The sequence below is a fragment of the Schistocerca nitens genome, chromosome 1 (genome assembly GCF_023898315.1).
Source record: "Schistocerca nitens isolate TAMUIC-IGC-003100 chromosome 1, iqSchNite1.1, whole genome shotgun sequence".
NCBI lineage: Eukaryota > Metazoa > Arthropoda > Insecta > Orthoptera > Acrididae > Schistocerca > Schistocerca nitens.
Window position 1 is genome coordinate 134,763,605 of NC_064614.1, and position 25,212 is coordinate 134,788,816.

The 25,212-nt window shown below is 39.2% G+C and overlaps 1 protein-coding gene across 2 annotated transcripts in view; it reads right to left on the reverse strand.

Moving 5' to 3' along the window:
* LOC126243098 (serine/threonine-protein phosphatase 6 regulatory ankyrin repeat subunit B-like) overlaps positions 1 to 25,212 on the reverse strand; it is a 280,149-nt gene that overhangs the window by 24,325 nt on the left and 230,612 nt on the right. For both annotated transcript variants that reach the window (XM_049948139.1, XM_049948138.1), the window contains exon 15: positions 18,171 to 18,272. In XM_049948139.1, the coding sequence (XP_049804096.1) occupies positions 18,171 to 18,272 (102 nt within the window). The remainder of the gene's footprint in view (positions 1 to 18,170; positions 18,273 to 25,212) is intronic.

Consider the following 25,212-nt stretch of genomic DNA (forward strand, 5'->3'; position numbering starts at 1 on the left):
TAGTTTCAGCTCACACACACATGCTTCTATCTGTTGCTCTACACAAATTTTTTTTAGTTTCTAAATTTTTCACACTATGACAGATTTTAACATATATGCCAACTCCTGCTCTCTCCATAGTGTGTCTGCTTATATGTGCTAAAATCTTATATCCACCAACATTTATCATGTCCATACCTGTGGCTGTATGATGTTCAGACAGGCACAGTAAATCTATTCCACTCTCAGTTTCTAAATCTTCTAAAGAAGCAAGAAGCTCATCTACTTTGTTTTTTAATCCCTTGATATTCTGATGCAATATACTAAGACTGTTTTTCACTGTGCTTTTATGAGAATCTTGTGACACACTAACATTATTTTTCACTGTACTGTTATGACACTCTTGTGATATTTTAACATCCACAATACCTGCCAGTCTGAGCAACTCATTAAGCTTAATTTCAATCAATGTTGGATGATTGGACACTGATCTTAGCCTAAAAAAGAAGTACTCCTATGAGTTTCAGTGCCTCCCCCGCTCCCCCCCCCCCCCCCTCCTTAAAGATTTTGCTATCATCCCAGCCAGTTTACCCTGCCCTTTCCTATTGAGATGCAGGCCACGTCTTGTGAAGTCCCAACTACCGATACCATCAACAAGAACCAAACCTTCCACTGGTAAAGTAGCCATCTGAAGCAGCTGATCTAGCTCCATATTGACCCTCCTGACAGAGCTGTTCAATTGGGGCTGATCATACTGCATGAAAGCAGGAACAAAGTCAAAGTTTGTATGGTTCATTGCAGATGCTGCTTTTTCCAGGTGACACTCAATATTGTAGCCTTGATCCCTATCAGTACTGTTTCCCACTCCACCCACCACCACAACATGATCCTGTTTTGTAAAACCCTTGCACAATGATGCTACATCCTCTATCACTTGGCTAAGACATGCACTAGGCTTGAAAATACTTGTGGCCTTGTACCTGTCACCCAATTTTTTCTGCAAGATCTGGCTCACACCTCTTACACGGCTACTACCTAACAACAGAACTTTCCTCCTACTTTCTACCATTCTTTTTAAACAGTTAGTTTTCTAGTAAGCTGGTTTCCTAGTCTTTCTCTTTGACTGATTGTCAGCCCCATTTCTGCTCCATATCTTTCTAATTTTTCAAGCTTTTCTTCCAGGTCCTGTTTCCTCCTGGATAACAAATCAGTATCATCTGCACATGCAAGAGCTTGCATCACTATATTAAACGGTGTTCCCCCAGGGTTTCCAGTTTGTGTCTTTCACATTACCCTCTCCAACTGTACATTAAACAGAGTAGTGGAGAGCACATCACCCTGTCACAACTCTTGGTTAATTTAAAATGCCTTTGATAAAGTGCCCTCAACCTTCACTTTACATGCTGTTCTTCTCAAAGACATTTGGACCAGTCTTATTACTTTGTTGTATACTCCTGCATCTTGCATTGCCTTCCAGAGTTGATCCTTGTTGATACTATCATAAGCTTGTTTGAAATCAATAAACAGCTGGTGGACATTTATGTTATACTCATAACATTTTTCAAGGATCTGTCTGATGGTAAATATCTGATCTGTAGTTGTTCTATTAGTTCTGAAACCACACTGGTAGTATCCTACATACTCTTCTACATATATACTGAGTTGCCCTGCCATTATAGTTTATTTACTATACAGACCAGGGCTAATCCTCTATAATTTGCACAATTGGCTTTGACATGTCTCTTATGAATAGGGCATATTATAGCTACATTCCACTTTTCTGGCGTATTTTCTTTTGCACCATATTTCCACTATAATCTCATGCAAAACCTTTATTAGTTTTTCTCCATAATATTTTATCATTTCTGCTGTAACATTGTCTTCTCCCTGAGCTTTATTGTTTTTAAGAGTCTTGATACTAGCTTTCACTTTTTCCATTGTAGGTTCCACAACAGTTAGCTAGTACTCTTCTTCCCTGTTTACTTCCTGCTCCACCTTATCTACCACAGCAGCATCTACTTCACCTTTCTTTTCCGATTCTGTATTCAGTAGTTTACAAAATACTCCACCCATCTGTCTAAAATATGATCTTTTCCTCCAAACAGAATTCCTTCTTTATCTTTACAGAACAATGTTCTGCATTGGAATGCTTCCTTTGTATCTTTGAGGCTTCTCTCGTCTAATTCATCAATCCACCATTTTTCAAATTCACTCTTTTTCCTCCTTCATCCCTTATTTGCATCCTTTCTCTTCTCCTAGTATTCTTCTGCAGTAATTCTTGTTCTCCTCTGCAGGATTCTTTTTCTTGCCTCATTCCTTTCTTCTATCTTCCTCCTACAATCTTCATCAAACCAGAACTGGGTTCTCAATTGCTTTTTTCCACCCAATAAAGTTTCAGCTGTCTTCTGTATTATAGCTTTGACTGTTTCCCACCTTTCTTCAATAACCTCTCCTGCCCAATCTTTGGCTTCATTAAGTCTATTTGTCAAAACAGTTTTATACTGTTGCACTATATTTTCATCATTTCTTAGCTTAGCATAATCAAATCTTAGCACAGTAGTTTTCTTGGTCTGTCTGTAATTGACTATCCTCTATCTGTATTTAATTCTTACCAAATATTGATCGCTGTCTGCATCTGCACCAGTGCATACACCGCTTGGTGGCTAGCGGAGTATGCATGTAGATGTAGATATAGACAACTACCCACTTCCAGTATATCTGAAGCAGTCATCTATCTATGAGTACGTGATCAATATGTTTTTTTGTGATTCCATCTGGGGAGTACCAAGTAACTTTCTTTATATCCTTCCTTTGCACCCATATGCTCTTAATAATCATGTTATTGCTCATAGCAATCAATTAGTCTGATACCATTGTCATTAGAAGCTTCACGCATGCTGTCCTGCCTAGCTGCTTTCCTATATGCAATTTCTCTTCTTACTTGCACATTGGAGTCCGCCATAACCACCTTAACATCACGCTTTGCCACTGTTACTGTTTCCTGTTCCATTTGCTCATAGAATATCTTTTTCTACCACTTCTGCATCTTCTGTTGGAGCATACGTACATATGAAGGAAATATTGAAAAAGTGGGCTTTCATCCGTAATACACAGATTCTTTCACCAACAGGCTTAAATTTCAATATGGCATCCTTATGAGCATTATCAACCAGAAAACTTGTGTCTCCATATCCTCTGCCTCAACAGCTGTACCACAATATATATGTCCCAGATGCTGCTAATATTCCATTTCCTTCCCATTTCACCTCTTGTATTGCTGCCATCATCACATTATATTTCTTCATTTCCCTTTTCAGATTCTGTAGTTCTCCAGTCTTGTTCAGTGTCCTCACAATTCATGTCGCTACATACCAATTCATATGTCATTTCCATTGCCAAGGCCATTTATTTGTTACATCCATCTGGCTTCCTTTGTCCTTTGGTTCCACAACTAGTGATTTTTTCTGGGATAGGGTTGTTAGCCCCATGCCCAACCTCCTCCTTCATCTAGGTTTGGGACTGGCACTGGGATTTCCATGGTATCTCCCAGTGGTGGAGTTCACAGAGGCCTTTACAGACCATAATTATCCTCCCAACCTTGTACAAAAACAAATCTCCCATGCCTTAACTTTACAGTCACCCACTACCTCACTAAGTCTCACCATCCAGCCAGAGAGAAGCATTCCCCTTTTAACTCAGTACCACCCAGAACTGGAGCAACTGGATTACATTCTCCATCACAGTTTCAACTATCTCTCATTGTGCCCTGAAATGAGAAATGTCCTGCCCACTACCCTTTCCATCCCTCCCACAGTGGTATTCTGCTGTCCAGCGAACCTACACAGTATATTCGTCCATCGCTACACAAACCCTGATCCCAATCCCTTACCTCATGGCTCATATACCTGTAATACACTTAGATGCAAGACCTGTCACATACATTCTCCCACCACCACCTTTTCCAGTTGTGATGATGTTCCCTGCTTTATTTCTTCATTTGTTGTCCTCAGGTTCGATATGTTGTTGTTGTGGTCTTCAGTCCTAAGACTGGTTTGATGCTTCTGTTGATGTTCATCTTCTATCCTCTTTTCAAGACACTGTCCATTCCGTTCAGCTGCTTTTCCAGGTCCTTTGCTGTCTCTGACAGAATTACAATGTCATCGGCAAACCTCAAGGTTTTTATTTCCTCTCCATGGATTTTAATTCCTACTCCGAATTTTTCTTTTGTTTCCTTTACTGCTTGCTCAACATACAGACTGAATAACATCAGGGATAGGCTACAACCCTGACTCACTCCCCTCCCTACCACTGCTTCCCTTTCATGTCCCTCGACTCTTATAACTGCCATCTGCTTTCTGTACAAATTGTAAATAGCCTTTCGCTCCCTGTATTTTACCCCCACCACCTTTAGAATTTGAAAGAGAGTATTCCAGTCAACATTGTCAAAAGCTTTCTCTAAGTCTACAAATGCTAGAAATGTAGGTTTGCCTTTCCTTAATCTAGCTTCTAAGATAAGTCGTAGAGTCAGTATTGCCTCACGTGTTCTAATATTTCTACGGAATCCAAACTGATCTTCCCTGAGGTCGGCTTCTACCAGTTTTTCCATTCGTCTGTAAAGAATTCGCGTTAGTATTTTGCAGCTGTGAATTATTAAACTGATAGTTTGGTAATTTTCACATCTGTCAACACCTGCCTTCTTTGGGATTGGAATTATTACACTCTTCTTGAAGTCTGAGGGTATTTCGCCTGTCTCATACATCGTGCTCACCAGATGATAGAGTTTTGTCAGGGCTGGCTCTCCCAAGGCTATCAGTAGTTCTAATGGAATGTTGTCTACTCCCAGGGCCTTGTTTTGACTTAGGTCTTTCAGTGCTCTGTCAAACTCTTCACATAGTATCATTTCTCCAATTTCATCTTCATCTACATTCTCTTCCATTTCCATAATATTGTCCTCAAGTACATTGCCCTTGTATAGACCCTCTATATACTCCTTCCACCTTTCTGCTTTCCCTTCTTTCCTTAGAACTGGGTTTCCATCTGAGCTCTTGATATTCATACAAGTGGTTCTCTTTTCTCCAAAGGTCTCTTTAATTTTCCTGTAGGCAGTATCTATCTTACCCCTAGTGATATATGCCTCTACATCCTTACATTCGTCCTCTAGCTATCCCTGCTTAGCCATTTTGCACTTCCTGTCAATCTCATTTTTGAGACGTTTGTTTTCCTTTTTGCCTGATTCATTTGCTGCATTTTTATATTTTCTCCTTTCATCAATTAAATTCTCTATATCTTCTGTTACCCAAGGGTTTCTACTAGCCCTCGTCGTTTTACCTACTTGATCCACTACTGCCTTTACTATTTCATCTCTCAAAGCTACCAATTCGTCTTCTACTGTATTTTTTGCCCCCATTCTTGTCAATCGTTCCCTAGTGCTCTCTCTGAAACTCTCTACAACCTCTGGTGCTGTCAGTTTATCCAGGTCCCATCTGCTTAAATTCCCACTTTTTTGCAGTTTCTTCAGTTTTAATCTGCAGTTCATGAGCAATAAATTGTGGTCAGAGCCCACATCTGCCCCTGGAAATGTCCTACAATTTAAAATCTGGTTCCTAAATCTCTGTCTTACCATTATATAATCTATTTGGAACTTTCTAGTACCTCCAGGCCTCTTCCATGTATACAACATTCTTTCATGATCCTTGAACCAAGTGTTAGCTATGATTTAGTTATGCTCCATGCAAAATTCTACCAGGCGGCTTCCTCTTTCATTCCTTACCCCCATTCCATATTCACCTACTACGTTTCCTTCTCTTCCTTTTCGTACTACTGAAATCCAGTCACCCACGACTATTAAATTTCCGTCTCCCTTCACTATCTGAATAATTTCTATTATCTCATCATACATTTCATCAATCTCTTCATCATCTGCGGAGCTAGTTGTATATAAACTTGTACTACTGTGGTAGGCGTGGGCTTCGTATCTATCTTGGCTACAATAATGCGTTCACTATGCTGTTTGTAGTATCTTACCCACATTCTTATCTTTTTATTCATTATTAAACCTACTCCTGCATTATCCCTATTTGATTTTGTATTTATAACCCTGTATTCATCTGACCAGAAGTCTTGTTCCTCCTGCCACTGAACTTCACTAGTTCCCACTATATCCAACATTAGCTTTAACCTATCCATTTCCCTTTTTAAATTATCAGGAGAAAGAAACTATTACATCAGTACAACTGTGCCAGCTCCATTGCACCGTATCACATCTCACCACACAGGCTCATTTCTTCCATGCCAGCTGCCATCAAGTTTATTTTCATGTTTCAAACGACAGACTCAACAATAAATGTAGAACCAAATGTAAGCAATGGGATTAGCAGAACTATGACCGAACCCTCACTGTTCTGGCAACATAACCCTGTATTATGGTTCACACAACTGGAATGTGAGTTCATGTTAGCACAGATATCGTCAAATGAAACCAAATAAAGCTGTGTCATTGCAGCACTAAATGAAGGTCTGGCTGCTGAAGTGCAACACATCCTCACGGCACATCTGAACATTGAATGATATGCATCTATTAAAAATGCTTTAGCGACATGTCTATCCCAATTAGAGGGGAAGCGATTGGAAAAGCTTCTGCAAACAGAAGAACATGGCGATCACACCCCATTGTAGCTTCTACGTTGTCTATGGACACTTGCAAGAAATTCAGTCAATGACGATATACTACAAAACATCTGGTTGTCATGCCTACCTTCCAATACACAGAAAATTTTAATGGTTTGTGCCGGTGTTTTGACAGTGCTAGGACAGACGGCAGACAGATTAGTGGAAATGTATTCATCTGCGAAAGTGTCAACATTAGTTTCACAGCAAGATAATGTGCCTGTAGTGACTCTTTCATCCCTGCAGTCACTGTTAGCTGAACTGACTACACAAATCGGTATGCTGCAAACAATGAATACTCATAGTCAGCTATGTCATCGATCGTTATGAAGCCACAGTCAGTCACCTGACACAGTGAATACTGCTGGTACCATAAGACGTTCAGCAGCAATGCCTAGAAATGTATGCTACCATACAAATGGAAACATGAGACAGAGTGCATATCAGCAGCAGCTATTCCTGGCAATAGCAGACATTGCCTTTTCGTTACAGACTGAGATACAAAAATACATTATTTGGTAGACACAGGGATGGAAGTGTCAGTGTACATGGCAACCCAATTACCATGTTGCAACTGCGATCATTACTGCCTATTCACTGCCAACGACTACAAGATCAGGAGATATGGGTGCGTGACACTAATACTTAATCTCAGATTACACTGCAGATTCAAAAGGCAGTTTACAGTGGCAGATGTGTTGCAACCTATTCTGGAAGCGGATTTCTGTCTGCCTCGATAGCTGAGTGATCGAATGTTGTACAAAGGGACCCAGGTTCGATTCACGGCCAGGTATGAGTCTTCCTCCACTCAAGGACTGGGTATTGTGTTATCTTCGTCATCATCATTATCATATCATCCCCATCAATGCGAAGTGGCATCAACTCAAAAGACTTGCACCAGGTGACCAGTCTACCCGACAGAAGGCCCTCGCCACATGACACTTCATTTTCAGCTGATTTCTTATTTGTTTATGGCCTGGTTCCCAACTTATGACATCAGCGGCTGACAGATTCTACTATTAATCTGGATAGCTGAGGAAAGGTATGCTGTGTCACTCAGACAACAGTATGCACAATTTCAGAGGATACGCCATACATAAACCTGTTATGAAAGTTCCCCAAGATTACAAAACAATTGCACACCCTGGCGCCAATGAAGCACAGCATAGAACACCATACTCTTACCACACCAGGGCCACCAGTCTATGCCCATCTTCAGTGTCTATCACCAGAAAAACTGAAACTCATGAAGCAGGAATTTTGTAGCTTGCTGACGCAAGGCATCTATCAAGCTTCTAGCAGCAGATGGGCAGCCCTGTTACACATATTACCAAAGAAGCATAATGGATGGTGCCCTTGTGGTGATTACTGCCAACTCAACGAAAAGACCGCTCCTGATCTGTATTCAGTGCCACACATAGAAGATTTTGCTTTCAACATACACGGTACGACAATAGTCTCTAGTGCTTACTTACTGCAAGTGTACCATCAAATTCATCATGTAGTACCAGAAGACATACACAAGACAGCTGTAATGACACCTTTTGGTCTTTTTGAGTTTTATCAGAATGTCTTGCAGACTGTGTAATATAGTGCAGACATTTCAACACTTTATGGATGAAATCAAGAGATCTGGATTTCTGTTTTGTCTACATAGACCACATTTTAGTGATGTCTTTGTCAGAATTGGAACATCTAGAATGTTTAAACCAGATATTTGATCATTTACATATGCAAGGCCTGGTTATTAACCCTGCAAAGTGTACTTCTGGGGCAAGAGAGATTCAATTTCTGGGATATACGATCAACGTCATGGCATCCAACCTCCTCAAGACAAGGTGGAAGCCACAGTCACGTATTTCTACAATTAGGAAGCTATGTCATTTTCTTGGCATCAGTAATTTCTATCATAAATTTACAGGCAATCATGCACTAGTAACAGCTCCATTGAATGAACTTCTGAAGGGTGCACCAAAGCCAATTAATAAAGTGCAATGGACAGACAAAACAGATACTGCTTTCCAAGCTGTAAAAAAAAGCAATAGCAGAAGCTACACAATCAGATTATTCATTATCACATGCCCCACTTGTGCTCATGGCAGATGCATCAGCTACTGCCATCAGTGCTGTACTTCAGCAACAAGTGGAACATAGTTGACAGCCACTCGTATTCTTCAATTGCAAGCCATCACTGTCACAGCAATGCTGGGCAACTTACGATCAAGAGCTATACGCCGCATATGCCAAGGTTAGGAAGTTCCAGCACTCATTAGAAGGCCGACACTTTACCATATACATGGACCATAAGCCACAGACATATGCTTTCAATATGAAACCAGGGAAAGCATCAGCAAGACAACTTCAACATTTGGGCTATATTAGCCAGTACATGATTCACAAAGAAAGGCAAATGTGTCAGCAGACGCTCTCTCATGTGTTGAACCTATAACCACTGCAACTGATTACGAGATCCTAGCTCAATCCCAGCAGTACATTGATGAGCTATGCATTTTATTGGATAACCCAGCAGGATAGACTGTGTGACGTAGCACAGTGGTTGGCACACAGGACTTGCATTCGGGAGGACACTGGTTCAAACCTGCATCCTGCCATCCTGATTTAGGTTCTCTGTGATTTCCCTACAACATTTCAGACAAGTGTCACGATGGTTTCTTTGAAAGGGAATGGCAGACTTCCTTCCCCTTCCTCCTCTAATCTGAGTTTTTCTTCTGTCTCTAATGACCTCATTGTCAATGGGACATTAAACACTAATCTCCTCCTCCTCCTCCCAGCAGGATTGAAGTTACAAAACATGACTGTACCAGAAATAAGTGTTGTATTATACTGTGACATGTCTGGCATAAAAGTACAACCATTCATGACTCATCAATTTTAATCACAAACAACTGTGTCAGTGCACAACCTAGCTCATCCCTGGGTCCCACTGCAAAACTAGTCAGAGTTTCATCTGGCCAGGAATGGATGCAGACTGTAGGACATTAGTCAAAAACTGCATGATGTGCCAGAAAAGTAAGATCATTTGGCATATTGAGGCACCCTTAGGCACATTTCTGCCTCCAAGTCAACACTTTGAACATGTTCATACAGAAGTTGTGGGGCCCCCACCAGTATCAGAAGGCTACAGTTGCAGCCTCACCGTCATGGATCGATTTTCAAGATGGCCTGAAGCTTTACCTGTGAAAGACATTACAGCTGAGGCAGTAGCACAAATGTTCTTCCATGGGTGGAGCACCCAGACTGACATACCGGTATGCATTACAACAGATCAAGGATGCCAATTTGAGGCTTACCTGTTCAAAGTTTTGGCCAGTTTGTTGGGCACTAAGTGCATTCATACTACTGCTTACCACCTGGCAGTGAATGGACTAGCAGAATTCCTGCATTGCCAACAGCAGTCAGCCCTTCAGTGTGAAGCCACACAAAACTGGATAGAGACATTACCCATTGTGCTCCTTGGTCTCCATACACCATTTAATGGCAACCTGAAGGCTATGCAGCAGCTGAATTAGTGTTATGGACAAACACTGTGCCTACCAGGGGAGTTTATGAGTAATGTGACAGATGATGCAGTTGATGCGTCAGAGTTTGTCACCAAATTACAACTGCACATCTGAAAAATTCAGCCAGTGACACATAGCAAGCAAAGTAGATGACACCTGTTCATATTCACACCTCTTCAGCTGCAACTGTGTGTTCACATGAAATGACATGGTGTGCAAGCCACTGCATCCACTGTATGAAGGGCCATATACAGTGCTTGGTAGAAGCAACAACACTTTTAACATAGACATCAGATGTGTGTCTACCGCTGTATCCACTGCCTTTTACGATACACAAGATACAATGAAGATGGCCGGCCGCATGACTGCCAAAGATAAAAATGAAATATCTGAAATTACACATGTCCAAGAGGATGCCAGCAAGATGTGACAGCCAACACGTGCTGTAAAAAAAAAAAAGTGACACCAAGTGAGGTTCCCCCATAAAATGCTGATACCACTGAATTCAGTAATAAAATACCTGGTTTCCAGAAAGCAGTGACAATGCACGCTGGACGTTATGTCTGATTCAACTTCAGATACTGCTGTACTGGGGGGCAGGATGGAGGGGATATGGGGTCATGTAGAGTATTACATCACGATGACAAGCACAATGGCAGTGTGGGTAAATACTCCATGACATGTACAATTCTATGTATTGTTTATTAATAGAGGGAAACATTCCACGTGGGAAAAATATATCTAAAAACAAAGATGATGTGACTTACCAAACGAAAGCGCTGGCACGTCGATAGACACACAAATAAACACAAACATACACACAAAATTCAAGCTTTCGCAACAAACTGTTGCCTCATCAGGAAAGAGGGAAGGAGAGAGAAAGACGAAAGGATGTGGGTTTTAAGGGAGAGGGTAAGGAGTCATTCCAATCCCGGGAGTGGAAAGACTTACCTTAGGGGGAAAAAAGGACGAGTATACACTCGCACACACACACACATATCCATCCACACATATCAATCCTGTGGATGGATGTGTGTGTGTTTGCGAGTGTATACCCGTCCTTTTTTCCCCGTAAGGTAAGTCTTTCCACTCCCAGGATTGGAATGACTCCTTACCCTCTCCCTTAAAACCCACATCCTTTTGTCTTTCTCTCTCCTTCCCTCTTTCCTGATGAGGCAACAGTTTGTTGCGAAAGCTTGAATTTTGTGTGTATGTTTGTGTTTGTTTGTGTGTCTATCGACGTCCCAGCGCTTTCGTTTGGTAAGTCACATCATCTTTGTTTTTAGATATATTCTATGTATTGTGTTATTCTTTGATTTTTCAACTAGTTTAGTCTTCCACATTTCATGTATTAGGAAATCGGATGTACCTATAGATGTGAATATCAATACAATGTAATATGTGGAAATAAATCATTAGCTCTTAGAAGTTAACCACACTACAATGATCACTGGGTACAGTAGGGATTTGGCTTGCTTCTTCTATTTTTTATTGAGAATTTTTTCAATAGTGTTGGAACTAATTCCATTATTTGTGGCTGTTGTTTTTTATTGTATTGAATTCCTGGGCATAGTCTTCTTGGGACAGGACAACAGAAAGGAGATGGTGAGTCATATGTTGGAATACTGATTGTTTGTAGGCTGTTAGATTTTGAGAGAAAGCTAGGATGAAAGTGTCAATCAAGTAGCCTTCCTGGTAAATTTCAAATTTATGGTTGCTATTTTATGTCTAGGAAACTAATGGTGGAACCTCCCAACTCCACACACCTTCACGTTAGTATGTCACTGGTTCATATTTTCCAAAAGCTTCTGGAGTTGTCTGGTGGAACCTTTCGACATACAGTGAACATCACTGACAGGTCTGTACCAATACACAACTTGTTTTGTCAGTGGTACACTCTTCAGAAACTCAAGTCTCCCACATATCCATGAACATGGATAGAAGTTGGCACACATGGCACAGACAGCACACACTTCAATACCCTGGGGTTCTATGGAGCTGTTGTGGTGACAGATGGTTACTTGGGGACGGGAGGGGGGGCGAGGGGGGGGGGGGGGGAATAGCTGAACAGGAAAGGAAGATTACAGCCCTTAAGGCTGGATTGGATAGCGCTAGGGAGGAACTGATGAAGTTAATGGGGGAGAAAGGTGAAGACAGGTGGGAAGTGGTAGTAAGGAACAGGGGCCACAGAAAGAGAACAGTATCTGACAGGTCCATCATTGGCACAAAGAATAAATTTGTCATGCTACTTCAGTTAACTAAGGGAGAGGTTTAGGTGGATGTAAGTGCAGCTAATATGCAACATACTTTCACCAGGAAACCAAATGTTCCTAAAAAAAGTAGAAAAGAGGAGGAAAGTTCTGTTAGGTAGTAACCATGGAAGAGGGGTGGGCCAGATCTTGCAGGAAAAACTAGGTGACAGGTACCAGGTCACAAGGTTTTTCAAGTCCAGTGTATACCTTAGAAAAGTGATAGAGGGTGTAGGATAATTGTGCAAGAGTTTTACAGAGCAGGATCATGTTATGATAATAGGTGGAGCATGAAACAGTATGACAGGGATAAGAGGTACAATACTGAGTGTTACTTGGTAAAGATAGCATCTGCTAAGAACCATACAAATGTTGTCTTCCTTACTGCTTTCATGCAGTACAATCAGCCCCAACTGGACAGCTCTGTCAGAAGGGTCAACATGGAGTTAGATTATCTGCTTTGGGTAGCTACTTTGTCAGGCATACCATAGGTTTGGTTCCTCTTCATACTATTAGTAGGTGGGACTTCACACGACATGGCCTACATATCAATAGGACAGGGCAGGGTCAATTGGCTGGGATAATAGCAAAATCTTTAGGGGCACTGAAACACATGTGAGTACTTCTTTTTTAGGCTAAGATGAGTGTCCATTCATCCAACATTGATTGAACTTAAGCTTAAGGAAAAGCTCAGACAGGCAAGTACTAGAGATGTTAAAGTATCACAAGATTCTGATAAAAGTACAGTGAAAAATAATATCAGTTTATTGCATAGAATATCAGGGGATTAAAAAACAAAGTAGATGAGATTCTTGTTTGTTTAGAAAATTTAGAAAGTGAGGTTGGAATAGATGTACTGTGCCTGTCTGAACATCATACAGTCAAAGATATCGAAAAGGTAAATATAGGTGGATATAAGCTTTCAGTACAAGAAAGCAGATACACTATGGAGAGAGGAGTTGCCATATGTTCAAATTTATCACAGTGTGAAAAATTTAGAAACTAAAAAAAATCTGTGGAGAGCAACATATGGAAGCATGTGCCTGTAGGCTTAAACTAAATAATGGCACTTTTATAATTTTTGCTGTGTAGAGGTGTTCCCATTGAGAAATTTTCAGCTATTTCTGAAAAATTTGGATTCTTGGTTGTGCCGTCTGTCAGACAAATCTAAACAAATTATTGTTTGTGGGTATTTCAATGTAGATATTCTGAAAGAGTCTGATAGAAAGCATGACCTTGAAGTATACCTTGGTTTGTTCAATTTGACATCGCTTATTGATTTTCCTATTCCGGTAATACAGGAAAGTAGCACACTGAAAGACAAATTTAATCAAATAAAAACTTTTTCTGCTAAGAATGGTCTTTCTGATCATGATGCAACAGCTAGTTACAGCATATGATGTAGCTCCATACAGTAAAACAAAACAGTCCTCCAAAACAGTGTGTTCAAATGACGCTTTAACAATTTCGAATTCTAGGGAAAGCTTGCAAAAGTTACACTGGGATGAGGTGCACAGGAAACCTGATGCTAATTTAAATTTTAATCTATTTCATGGTACCTTTGAGAATATATCTGAAAACAAGTTTCCCTAAGGAAACAGTTAAGTATAATTGTAAGAAACCATCTAAAAAGCCATGGCATACTAAAGCCATAAAAATATATTGTAAATGTGTCTTATAGCTAGAAGGAGTAATGATCCAGAAATACACGCACATTATAAAAACTACTGCACTGTATTAAGAAAAGTTATCAAAAATTCCAGAATATGGGCATTATGTCTGAGATTAGCACCTCTGATAATAAAATTAAAACAATCTGGAACATTGTTAACAGGGAAGCAGGGCAACCGAGAGCACAGGAAGACTATATTTGTATCAAACTGAATGAAAAGTCTTTCAACAAAAAGTTTGAAGTAGAAAATACTTTTAATAATTATTTTTAAGTGTTGGTAGAAAATACAATCCAGCTGTTCATTAGAAAATACAACACTGTATGTGGAAGAGGCAATAGCTATTGATAAAATTGAATAGATTTTGATAAAACTGATATTCAACCCACCTCTCCTATTGAAATAAGGAAAATAATAAATTCACACAAAAGTAAAAGCTCACATGGAATTGATAGCATTTCCAACAGAATTCTAAAAGCCTGTTCCCAACAGAAGAGTATGATTCCCAGCCACATATGTAATATCTCACTGAAACAGGGCATTTTTCCAGACACACTGAAATATGTTATTGTTAAACCATTGCTTAAAAAAGGGGATAGGTCTGATGCTAACAACTACCACCCAATCTCAATTCTGACAGCGTTATCCAAAATTCTTGGAAAAGTATTGTATTCAAGAGTGGCTTCACATATTTGTAAAAATGAAGTACTAATAAAATGTCAGTTTGGTTTTCAGAAAGGTTTTCAAGAGAAAATGCTATATATGCTTTCACTAACCAAGTATTAAATGCTTTGAATAACTGAACATCACCCATTGGGATATTTTGTGATCTCTCAAAGGCTTTTGATTGTGTGAATCACGAAATTCTTCTAGATAAGCTTAAGTATTGTGGTATGAGAGGGACAGTGCACAAATGGTTTAATTTATATTTAACTGGAAGAATGCAGAAGGTTGAAATTAACAGTACGGATAGTCAGTAAAGATCAGCGGAGTCCTCTGGGGATAATCAAGAATGGTGTCCCACAGGGTTCAGTCTTGGGTCCCTTATTGTTCTTAATATATGTTAATGACTTGCCACTTTAGAATCAGGAAGAAGCAAAGTTAGTTCTTTTTGCTGAGGATGCAAGTATAGTAATCACAACCTATAAACAAGAAACAGCTCAGGAAACTGTAAATAATCTCTTTCAGAAAATTATTAAGAAGTTCTTTGCAAATGGATTCTCGCTAAATTTTGAGAAAGCACAGTTTATACAATTCTGTACAGTAAATGGCATAACACCATTGATAAACATAGACTATGAACAGAAGTCTGCTGCTAAGGCAGAAAAATCAAAATTTCTGGGTGTGTGCATTGATGAGAAACTGAATTGGAAGAAACACATCAATGATCTGCTGAAATGGTTAGGCTCAGCTACTTATGCTATTAGGGTTATTGGTATTTGGTGATAAATATGTCAGTAAATTAGCCTACTATGTCTTTGCTCATTCACTGCTTTCATATGAAATCATATTTTGGGGCAATTCATCATTAAGAGAAAAAATACTCATTGCACAAAAGCGTGTAATCAGAATAATTGCTGGAACCCACCCAAGATTGACTTGCAGACATTTATTTAAGGAACTTGGGACATTCACAGTACCTTCACAATACATATATTCACTTATGAAATAACCCATCTCACTCGAAAAGTGAATAACTACAACACTGGTGGAAAGGATGATCTTCACATTTTTGGGTGAAATCTAGCTTTGGCACAGAAAGGGGTGAATCGTACTGCCACAAAAATCTTTGGTCATTTACCAAATAGCATTAAAAGTTTTGTCAGATATACAACCAGCATTTAAAAACACATTAAAAGAATTTCTGAATGACAACTCCTCCTACACAACAGATGAATTTTTAGATATGAAGTAGTAACTATAAAAAAATGAATCAAGAAAAGGATTATATCATGTAAAGAAACCTTATGTTAAAATGACATGTTCCACGTCATTACAAAATGTCATATTCATGATCTACGGAACAAGTACTAATGTAATGTAATATTTCTGCTAAACGCTCTGCTTATTTTTAGGATTTCCATTGAAACCAAAAATAATTTTGATGTAAGCAACATTTTGCTGTACTAACTATGTTCAGCTGTTCTTGTGGATTACTGTTATGCAAATACAATGCCTGTGACATAATATCTACATAGTCTTTCACAGAAATTCATGACACGGGCTGTTTGTATAAAAAAGTATAATTTAGCACTTGCTGTAATCTTAACATGTGTTAGCTTGTTTACAAAATCTAAACTGTTACTGTTATATTTCCCTTTGAAGTTCAGTTTTTTCTTCATGATGACATTCATTCTCCTGTAATATTGCGCACTGATATCTGTACTGCAGACACCACTTGCTGGATTGCCGTGTCTGGTTTGTGGACTTTGGGAGAGCCATACAGCTCATCTGAAGAATACTGTTACCTAAATATACAGAATAAACTGGAGTACTTGTTTACTAACTGCTTAGAATGTACATTGTATTCAGCGGTTGGATCCTTTTGTAGATTTAGTAGCTGAACTGACTGGAAAAATTATTCCACTTCGTTTCTATAATCTGCTTAATTTAACAGCACTACAATCCCTCCTTTATGTGCCTTTAGTCAGAGCCATATTACTGCCTTCAATCCTAGTTTTAAGTTTTCTAGAAATTTGTTGTTCTTGCTGTATTGCAGTAGTAGTAGTAGTAACAGTTATTGTAGTAACAGTTGTTGTTGTTGCTACTGTAACTGCTTAATTACTTCTCACACTGTACTTTCTTAGCTATATCTTTCTGTAGGGCTAATTGTAGATCTACTTTTAAATGGTCTAAAATTGTGATTTCAATATCATATCTCAGGTGTATTTGTGGCCTTCTGATGGTAAATGGTGTCTTGGAGCACCTTATGACTTCTGAAATTATATGAAAATAACTGCTTTGTCATGCTGCAAGAGAGATAAGGTACTATGATAATGACTGAGAGTCAGATCAATGGTATACACAGGATGGTCAAACAAATTTCAGTTAAAACTTGATAGTTCTTGAAGCATGGTAGAGCTGTACATTCCATTTCATTTGTTCTGGATTTCTCTTCACAGCCTTTTAAATATTTTTCTGTGCACTGATGAACTGACTGCTGCATCCCAGCCCATAAACTGCATTATCAATATGCCTTTCTTATGACAGTAATGCAATTTTAAAAAGGAAAGGAACAAGTAGTAGCCTGGTGATATTTCAAAAGCTCTAGTGTGCTGATGTGAACCCTCTTTTTTTCTCAACATTCACATATGGAAACCATGTGTCACCACCTGTAACCATTTGATCAAGATAATTGTACCCTTTTGTGAACCACTGTAGAAGTGTATAAGCTAGACACATTCTGTGGGTCATGTTGTTGCAGGAAGAAAACCTGGGAACTTACTGACCACAAAACTTGCACTGTCCCAATCTGTTAGTAACTATGTCTCATGAAAGGACATAAAGGCATAAGGACATCAAAATAACCACATAAAAATAATAGAGGGAAATATTCCACGTGGGAAAAATATATCTAAAAACAAAGATGATGTAACTTACCAAACGAAAGCGTTGGCATGTTGATAGACACACAAACAAACACAAACACACACACTAAATTCAAGCTTTCACAACCAATGGTTGCTTCATCAGGAAAGAGGGAAGGAGAGGGAAAGACAAAAGGATGTGGGTTTTAAGGGAGAGGGTAAGAAGTCATTCCAATCCCGGGAGTGGAAAGACTTACCTTAGGGGGAAAAAAAGACAGGTATAAACTCGCACACACACACACATATCCATCCGCACATATACAGACACAAGCAGACATTTGGTCCTGGTAAGTACATATCACTTCTGGAGCTACTGGTTTGCTACAGTAAATAAGTGATGGCACAGCAGCAACAACATAAAAATAATTAGATGCCATATTTTTATTGTGCTGTACTAGTGAGTACGACCAGTCCATAAGAAACTGCTCCAAATGTGAGTGACATTGCTGTAAAACTGTAACATTGCATGTGATTGTGTAATAACATTCTATGACTAACCTGAAAGTCTTCTGCTTCTACAGCCAAATGAGCTATTCTAACCCGAGACTCTTTCTCAGTTCCTGATAAATCTGACCCAGCATCCAACAGCAGTTTAATTACCTGCAAGAAAACAAAGTTAACATTAGAATTTGAGCTTATGTCATTTGTAAGGTGGTGAAGTTTTCCTTTATGGGATCCTTATATAAAATGTTTTTGTTGCATTAGTAAGAAGGTCTTGACATCCCCCACCCTTATTGTCAGAAGCAACTGACTGTCGTGGCTGCTACTGTGATGTCCTTTAATACACAACAATTCAGCCTGTGATTGGCCTCTCAGCATCAATTACCCTCTTTCATATTTTAATTGGGATGTAATCACTGTTCCAGTTAAAATTATTGCTGCCCATTCTGATTTCGACAAACTCGTGAAACCAAATGCCAGCAGACAAATGTATCAGACAAGATTCTTACATCATGAGACATAATTATATGATGTACATATGTACAACAAATACAAATTTGTACCACAGTTGGGATTCGAACCTGGGACTCCCATTCACTAGGCAGATGCACTAAACAATACACCACCCTGGCACACTGGCTTTGCACAACTGCACAGACTATCCTAGCACCCCTCCCTCCTTAATCCAAATTCCCATTCATGCCTCAGCCCACTTGGTATTCCCTCTAAGCTCTCCAACTGTATTGGAAAAGCATCTCAGGATTGAACGAAATGGTAGATCCTATCTGAAATACAGGCACAGGTGCTTTAATCAAACGAAACTATATGGTTCCAAAGAGCTTTACTAGTCTCAAACATGTTTGAGACTTGGCATAAGCAAATTGGTCCTGGTAAGTACATATCACTTCTGGAGCTACTGTTTTGCTACAGTAAATAAGTGATGGCACAGCAGCAGACTGATCCACTGTAATGGTACCCGAAGCCTTACTCAATTGAAATTTGCTTATTAATGTGAACCTTGCTGGGAAATGGACTTGTGTAAAGATCTCTGTTTGAATTGCATGCATGTGGTGGAAACACAGTACTTGGCTTTGTACTAAGGCAAATACCGGGTTCTCATTACTAATAGTTGCATGCTTGCCACCATCAGCCTTACTGACTCTGGACTTGGCATGAACCAGCCCCATCTGGTACTGAGAGAATTCCACATTTTATAGTGTGGAAATGACACTAAAGTTGGACAAAGGATACATTTTAGGGAGACATCCCACCCATGAAATTCACAAAAACTGATGTTTAGGAAGGTGGGATCCAAATTACACTGTTTATGAAACAGCCATCAAAAACAACCAAACTATGTTGTGCAACAAATTCTACAACTGGGTGGTCTATTTCACCTTTGGTCACACTTTGGCAGTGTCCATTCAGACCAGGTGGATAGTTTTGCAGCATGTGGTACTTTTAAGAGGTCTTTAACACAGTAAAATGCAAAAGCTTGCACTTTAACTTGACTAAATGTAGGCTTGAACTGTGTTACATCCAGACTTCACACTTGAATAAATCAAAGTTCAGGATCAAGCAGCTAGATGTAATGAGATACGGAATTGCATCAGTTAACTTTTAAACCCCATAATATAAACACTAAATCAATTCTCAAACCATTCCTTCACCAATAGATTTTAATAACACATTTAAAAATAAAAATGTATTTATTTTTATTTATTGAGATATAAAAAATTTACTCACTTCCAGCATGCTGGATGGCAATGGGCAGCAACTTACTATGTTTCAATGAAATTATGAAATCATCAAAGTTGAACAGAAGTTTGTTTTTATTTAAGTGCTGACCTTTTTTGCACCTTAGTCCATTATCAAGCCATCCACATAAATGCTGCCATAATATCCACATGCAGGCCACATTGTTTGTGAGAGTGGCTAAGTGCAAGATACTATTTGCATATGGTATTTCAGTGCTACATGACTGTTTTGCTGTACACAGCACTGGACTGTCATATGTAAATAGTAACTTGCACTTAGCCATTCTCAGAAACTATGTGGCCAGTGTACATGGTAGCGGTTAGGTGTATGGGTTGATAAAGGGGTAAGATCCAAAACTGGTCACCACTTAAATATAAATAAACTTCTGTACAACTCTGAAGGTTTTATAATTTCATTGAATATAAAATCTGTCAGTACTTAATTCAGCTTACTTTTTACTAATGACTATTAATTATTATGGCTTCAGCTCACAACAGAGAACTTAATTGCTGAATGGCAATTCAGACCACAGAAATCAATCTTGTGCAAAATAATTAAACAGTCTAAAAGGAGTAACACATTCATTGCCTTATTTGATTCAGCACATCCACACTTAATCACGAACATCATTTAGTGCAGCACAGGGCTGCAATGAGTCTTGGAAATAGGTTCAATTATTTAAATAAAAAGGGACTTCAAGAATTTAGTTCAAACTACTCTGCTGTGCAGAATTAAATTATTTCAGTTGCACAGGGGATGGCTGAGTTAGACATTGATTGATTGATTGATTGATTTTTATTGCCCAAAAACAAAACATTTACAGGGATGTAAAGCTTGTATAAGCAACGTCAATAAATGTACAAACAACAATGACAATAAATACACAAATAATTAATCTGTGTTAGAAATTATGCTCCATTGTATCTTCCATTGTATAAAACCAATTTTGAATTAATAAAGTTCTTACAAATATCTTAAATTTTTTCAGCTCCAAACTCTTAACTGACTCTGGTAGTTTATTATATAGCTTTACAGATGTGTGTTTGAAGCTGTTTACATCATTACAGTGTCGTGTGTTATAACTATGTACATCAGAATTCAGATCAAAACTAGACAACTTCTTTTTAATGTACAAGAGACATTGAAATATGTATGTACATGGCAAGGTCATAATACGAAGTTTAATAAATAATTCTCTACTGTGAGTTCTGATAGATATAATTCCTTAATGTAATGCATGTTTGGATCCATTCCCCATGCCACACATAAATATCAGTTTTTCCAAATTTTGCATGGCTGAACTACTCCCTGTGCAACTTACACTTAGCCCCAGTTCCTGCTAGTACCTATGCTCTTCATACCTTCCATTGCTCTTCCCACATCATTCCATCCTCCTTATACTACTCTAACCTCTCACTCTTATCTTACTTTTAACTCCACTCTGGGTCACTCTGTTGCAACCATTATTAACCCATATTCCCTTTTCACTACTCTGGATCTTCCACTTTCCCCAAGTACACTCTTCTCCTCATTCTACATTTCTCTTAGTAGCCCTCTAACTTGCCCCTGTACACCTAGCAACCCACTCTTCCCATTTCATACAATACCCCTTCCATTTCCCGACCATTATTAGAGCTAAGACCACTAATGCACTGTGCAAGTCAGAAACACTTATTTTTTGAGAGAGAGAGAGAGAGAGAGAGAGAGAGGGGGGGGGAAGGAGGGGGGGAGGAGGGGAGGAGGAAGGGGGAAGGATGGAGGGGACTGGATTTCCAAATGACATAGTTTGCGAGCCAGCCATTGAAGATGACCAAATTATGCTGTGCAGATGGCAACATGAGGAGACAACAAGAGTTGTTTGTATCAAAATTGAATGTGCAAATTTGTTAACTTTGAGAAAGAATTTTGTCCATTTTCAGAAATAAGGGCCATGCATGTAACATCTTCACTGCCCCAGTCGGAGTGCATCTCACTGCTAGTGGATGGTGGGATTATGAAACTGACAATACATATTGTTTCAATCTCCACTAGTCCCTGTCATCATCTGCCTCCCTGCCACTCCTGTTACCTCCTCAACCCAATCTCATATACTCATACTAGCCTCTCATCCCACCTCATGCTTTCCTTATGCACCCTGGCTCACTCACTGTAAACTTTCATTACTTCCTACTTTAGATTCTCTACCTTATCATTGGTCTCTTTCATTTTTTCTCAATGTTCCTCCTAGCAGTACCCTAACCTCCCTATGTTGACATCTACATATTCTATGCCAGCATGATTTTACACAATCTTCTCCTGTCCCATTCCTTCCTCTTACTACCACATCTCTCCCCTATACCCACTTTCCATCATTGTGAAGATTATTACTTGCCTCACTCAGGTGGCAGCATTTGGAAAAAAAAAAAAAAAAACAGTTGCCGGTGCATGCATGTGTGTGCGTGCGTGCTTGCGTGCGCGTGTGCACATGTGCACTTGCATATGTGTGTGATGATTCTGAAGATGACGTTTGTCTGAAAGCTAAGCTATTTTCCTTCTTTTGTGGCTGTTGTAATAGAACTGGTCAGGTCCTCCTTTTTCATTAACCGGAGTATTCAATACTTGAGTATTTATTTTTCAAGGCACTTGATTTCTTACTTTACATTGTATTCATTTCAAAATTTAACTATTTAGTATACCAGAATGAATTTTGCACACTGCAGCAGAGTGTGCACTGATTACAAACTTCCCAGCAGGTAAAAACTGTGTACCAGACTGAGACACACACACAGGGCCTTCTGGCTTTCGCGGACAAGTGCTCTACCAACTGAGCTGTTAAAATATGACTCACACCCCATCCTCACAGCTTTACTTCTGCAAGTACCTCATCTCCTACCTCCCAAACTTCGCAGAAGTTCTCCTGCCAATGGTCCTAGTCTGAATCTCATGCCACTTTCCTTGATCTTATCTCATCCTCACTGATGGTCGACACACACTTCTACTCACATTAAACCTACTAACAAACTACAGTACTTACATCCTGGCAGTTGCCATCCTTTCCATGTCAAACATTCCCTCCCATACAGCCTTGGAATTTGAGGCAAATAAATTTGTTCAATGCAGTCTTTACAGCAATAGACCACCATTCTCACCTCAGCCTTCACATAACATAATTGACCCACCTGCCTAGTTTAAAAGCAGGTTTCCTGGGCCATCACACCCAATCATGAAAAAAACAATTTTGGTGTACACTATTTGTCACTCAGTGCTATCCTGGTCTTAAATGTATTAATCAGCTAGTTCAACAAGGTTACAATTTCATAAAATCACGCCCTGAAATGAGGTCCATCCTCTACAAGATTTTGCCCACCACACCAAGAATAGTTTTTGTTGCCCTCCCAATCTCCACAACATCCTTGTCAGACCCTATGCTCCTTCTGCACCAATCTCCCTACACTTTGGCTCATACCCTGTGACCATCCCCACTGCAAGAATTGCCCTATGCACCCACCACCTATACCAGCCCTGCAACTGGCAAAACATATGCTATCAAAGGAAGAGCTGCCTGTGAAACAACCCACGTCATATACCAGCTGTTATGTACACACTGTTCAGACCTTTACATTGGTATGACTACCACCAAGTTATCAGTTAGGACGAATGGGCATAGGCAGAGGGTGTACTCAGACAACACCTAACACCCTGTTGCTGACCATGATCTACAACATGACAGTCATGACCTCAGGGCCTGTTTCACCAGACTTGCCATCTGGATTCTTCCCCCAGACACCAGATTCTCGGAACTCTGCAAATGGGAACTGGCATTACAACATATCCTCAGTTTTCGCCACCTGGCTGGCCTTAATTTCTTTGCTCTCAGCATTTCCTCACAGTAAATATTCCTTTCTTCACTGCTTTTTAGTTTTTTACATCTTTCATTTTCTGTTCTGTCTATTTTCACTGCCACCCCCTCTCTTGCCACCTCTATCACTTTCAATGTACTCAGCTTCCCACTTTTATTAACTCATGCACAATGTTTTAGTAGTAATCTCTGTCTTGCATATTATTCTATCTTCCAGCTTTAAGCTCTCAGGTTTTCAAATATTTTCTGGATCAGTCTGCAACAATCAGTCCTTCTTTCTCATCCTGTCCACAAAGTCTCCCCTGATTTGGGGTTCTGGGTGACTTTTCCAAACTCTACCTCTTTACCTACAGCTCATCAGTCCTCTTTTTCACCTCTCTTCCTTCCCCTTCAACCCTTCTGCCTGAAGAAGGAGCCATTGGCTCCAAAAGCTTGCAAACTATAGTACACTTTTGTATGTGTGTTCTCCTGTTGCCCTTAAGGAGTCCATAGCCCCTTAGATAAAGATAAATGTTGTTTTGTCTCACACAGTGTAACAAAGCAAGCTTGGACCCGTTCCCATTTTGTTTTATTATTTGCATCCTTAAATTATTTTTTTCCCTTTAATTACTATCAGTGTTAGTGAGAGATGTGCCATAAGATAAAACTGTCATTCTGTAATATAAGTATAAGACTAGGCCAAACTTTACTAAATTACATTAGTCAGAATAATTTCCTACTTAATTTGAACAATTTCAAGTAACTGGTTTTGCTAAAGCTCGGTTCAATTAACTAACAGTAATTATTTACTATTCCAGTCCCATTGTTGACATATAAATGGATGTAATAACTACATTACTGATGAAGTTAGGAAAATAACCTATAGAAATCTTTAAGGTATTCATGTAGCTAATTTCCAGAACATGGTAGGAACATCAGCGCTTTATTAGTTTCCAAGAAACTAACACATTTATGTACAGCATTGTTTATTTAGATATTTTTGCATTTTTCATCTTATTCCAATCAAAACTCTTATTGTAACCTAAAGTTCAGACCAAGACCAATTTTTCTGCACCATTCAGATGTAAAATTCTAATTGTAAACAATCTTTTGAAATTACTGTATTTAACAATGTGAAACTTTAGTAGCCATTTTTGCAAAGCTATATAAGCACTGGGCCTGAAGCCATTTTTAAGCCAATCTGTACTGAGATTTTGAGTGTGAAGCCCATGTCAGTCAAAACTGCTACAATATACTTATGCAATGATGTTTTTATCTTAATATGAATCCAGACTGTGAATAACATATACAGATGTACTGGGGCAATAATAATGTAATGGTGTAATGATGTGTTGTCATGAACAAGAAGAAGGACAGTGTTGGAGGACAATTAACAATGATTACTGATTAACTTTATATTAATGTGCCACACATATTGTTCATTTGAGTTAGACTGTTTGTTGGCTTGTTAGGTTATACTGCACAGTGACAATACGTATAACTAGAAGCTGCAGTACGTGCATA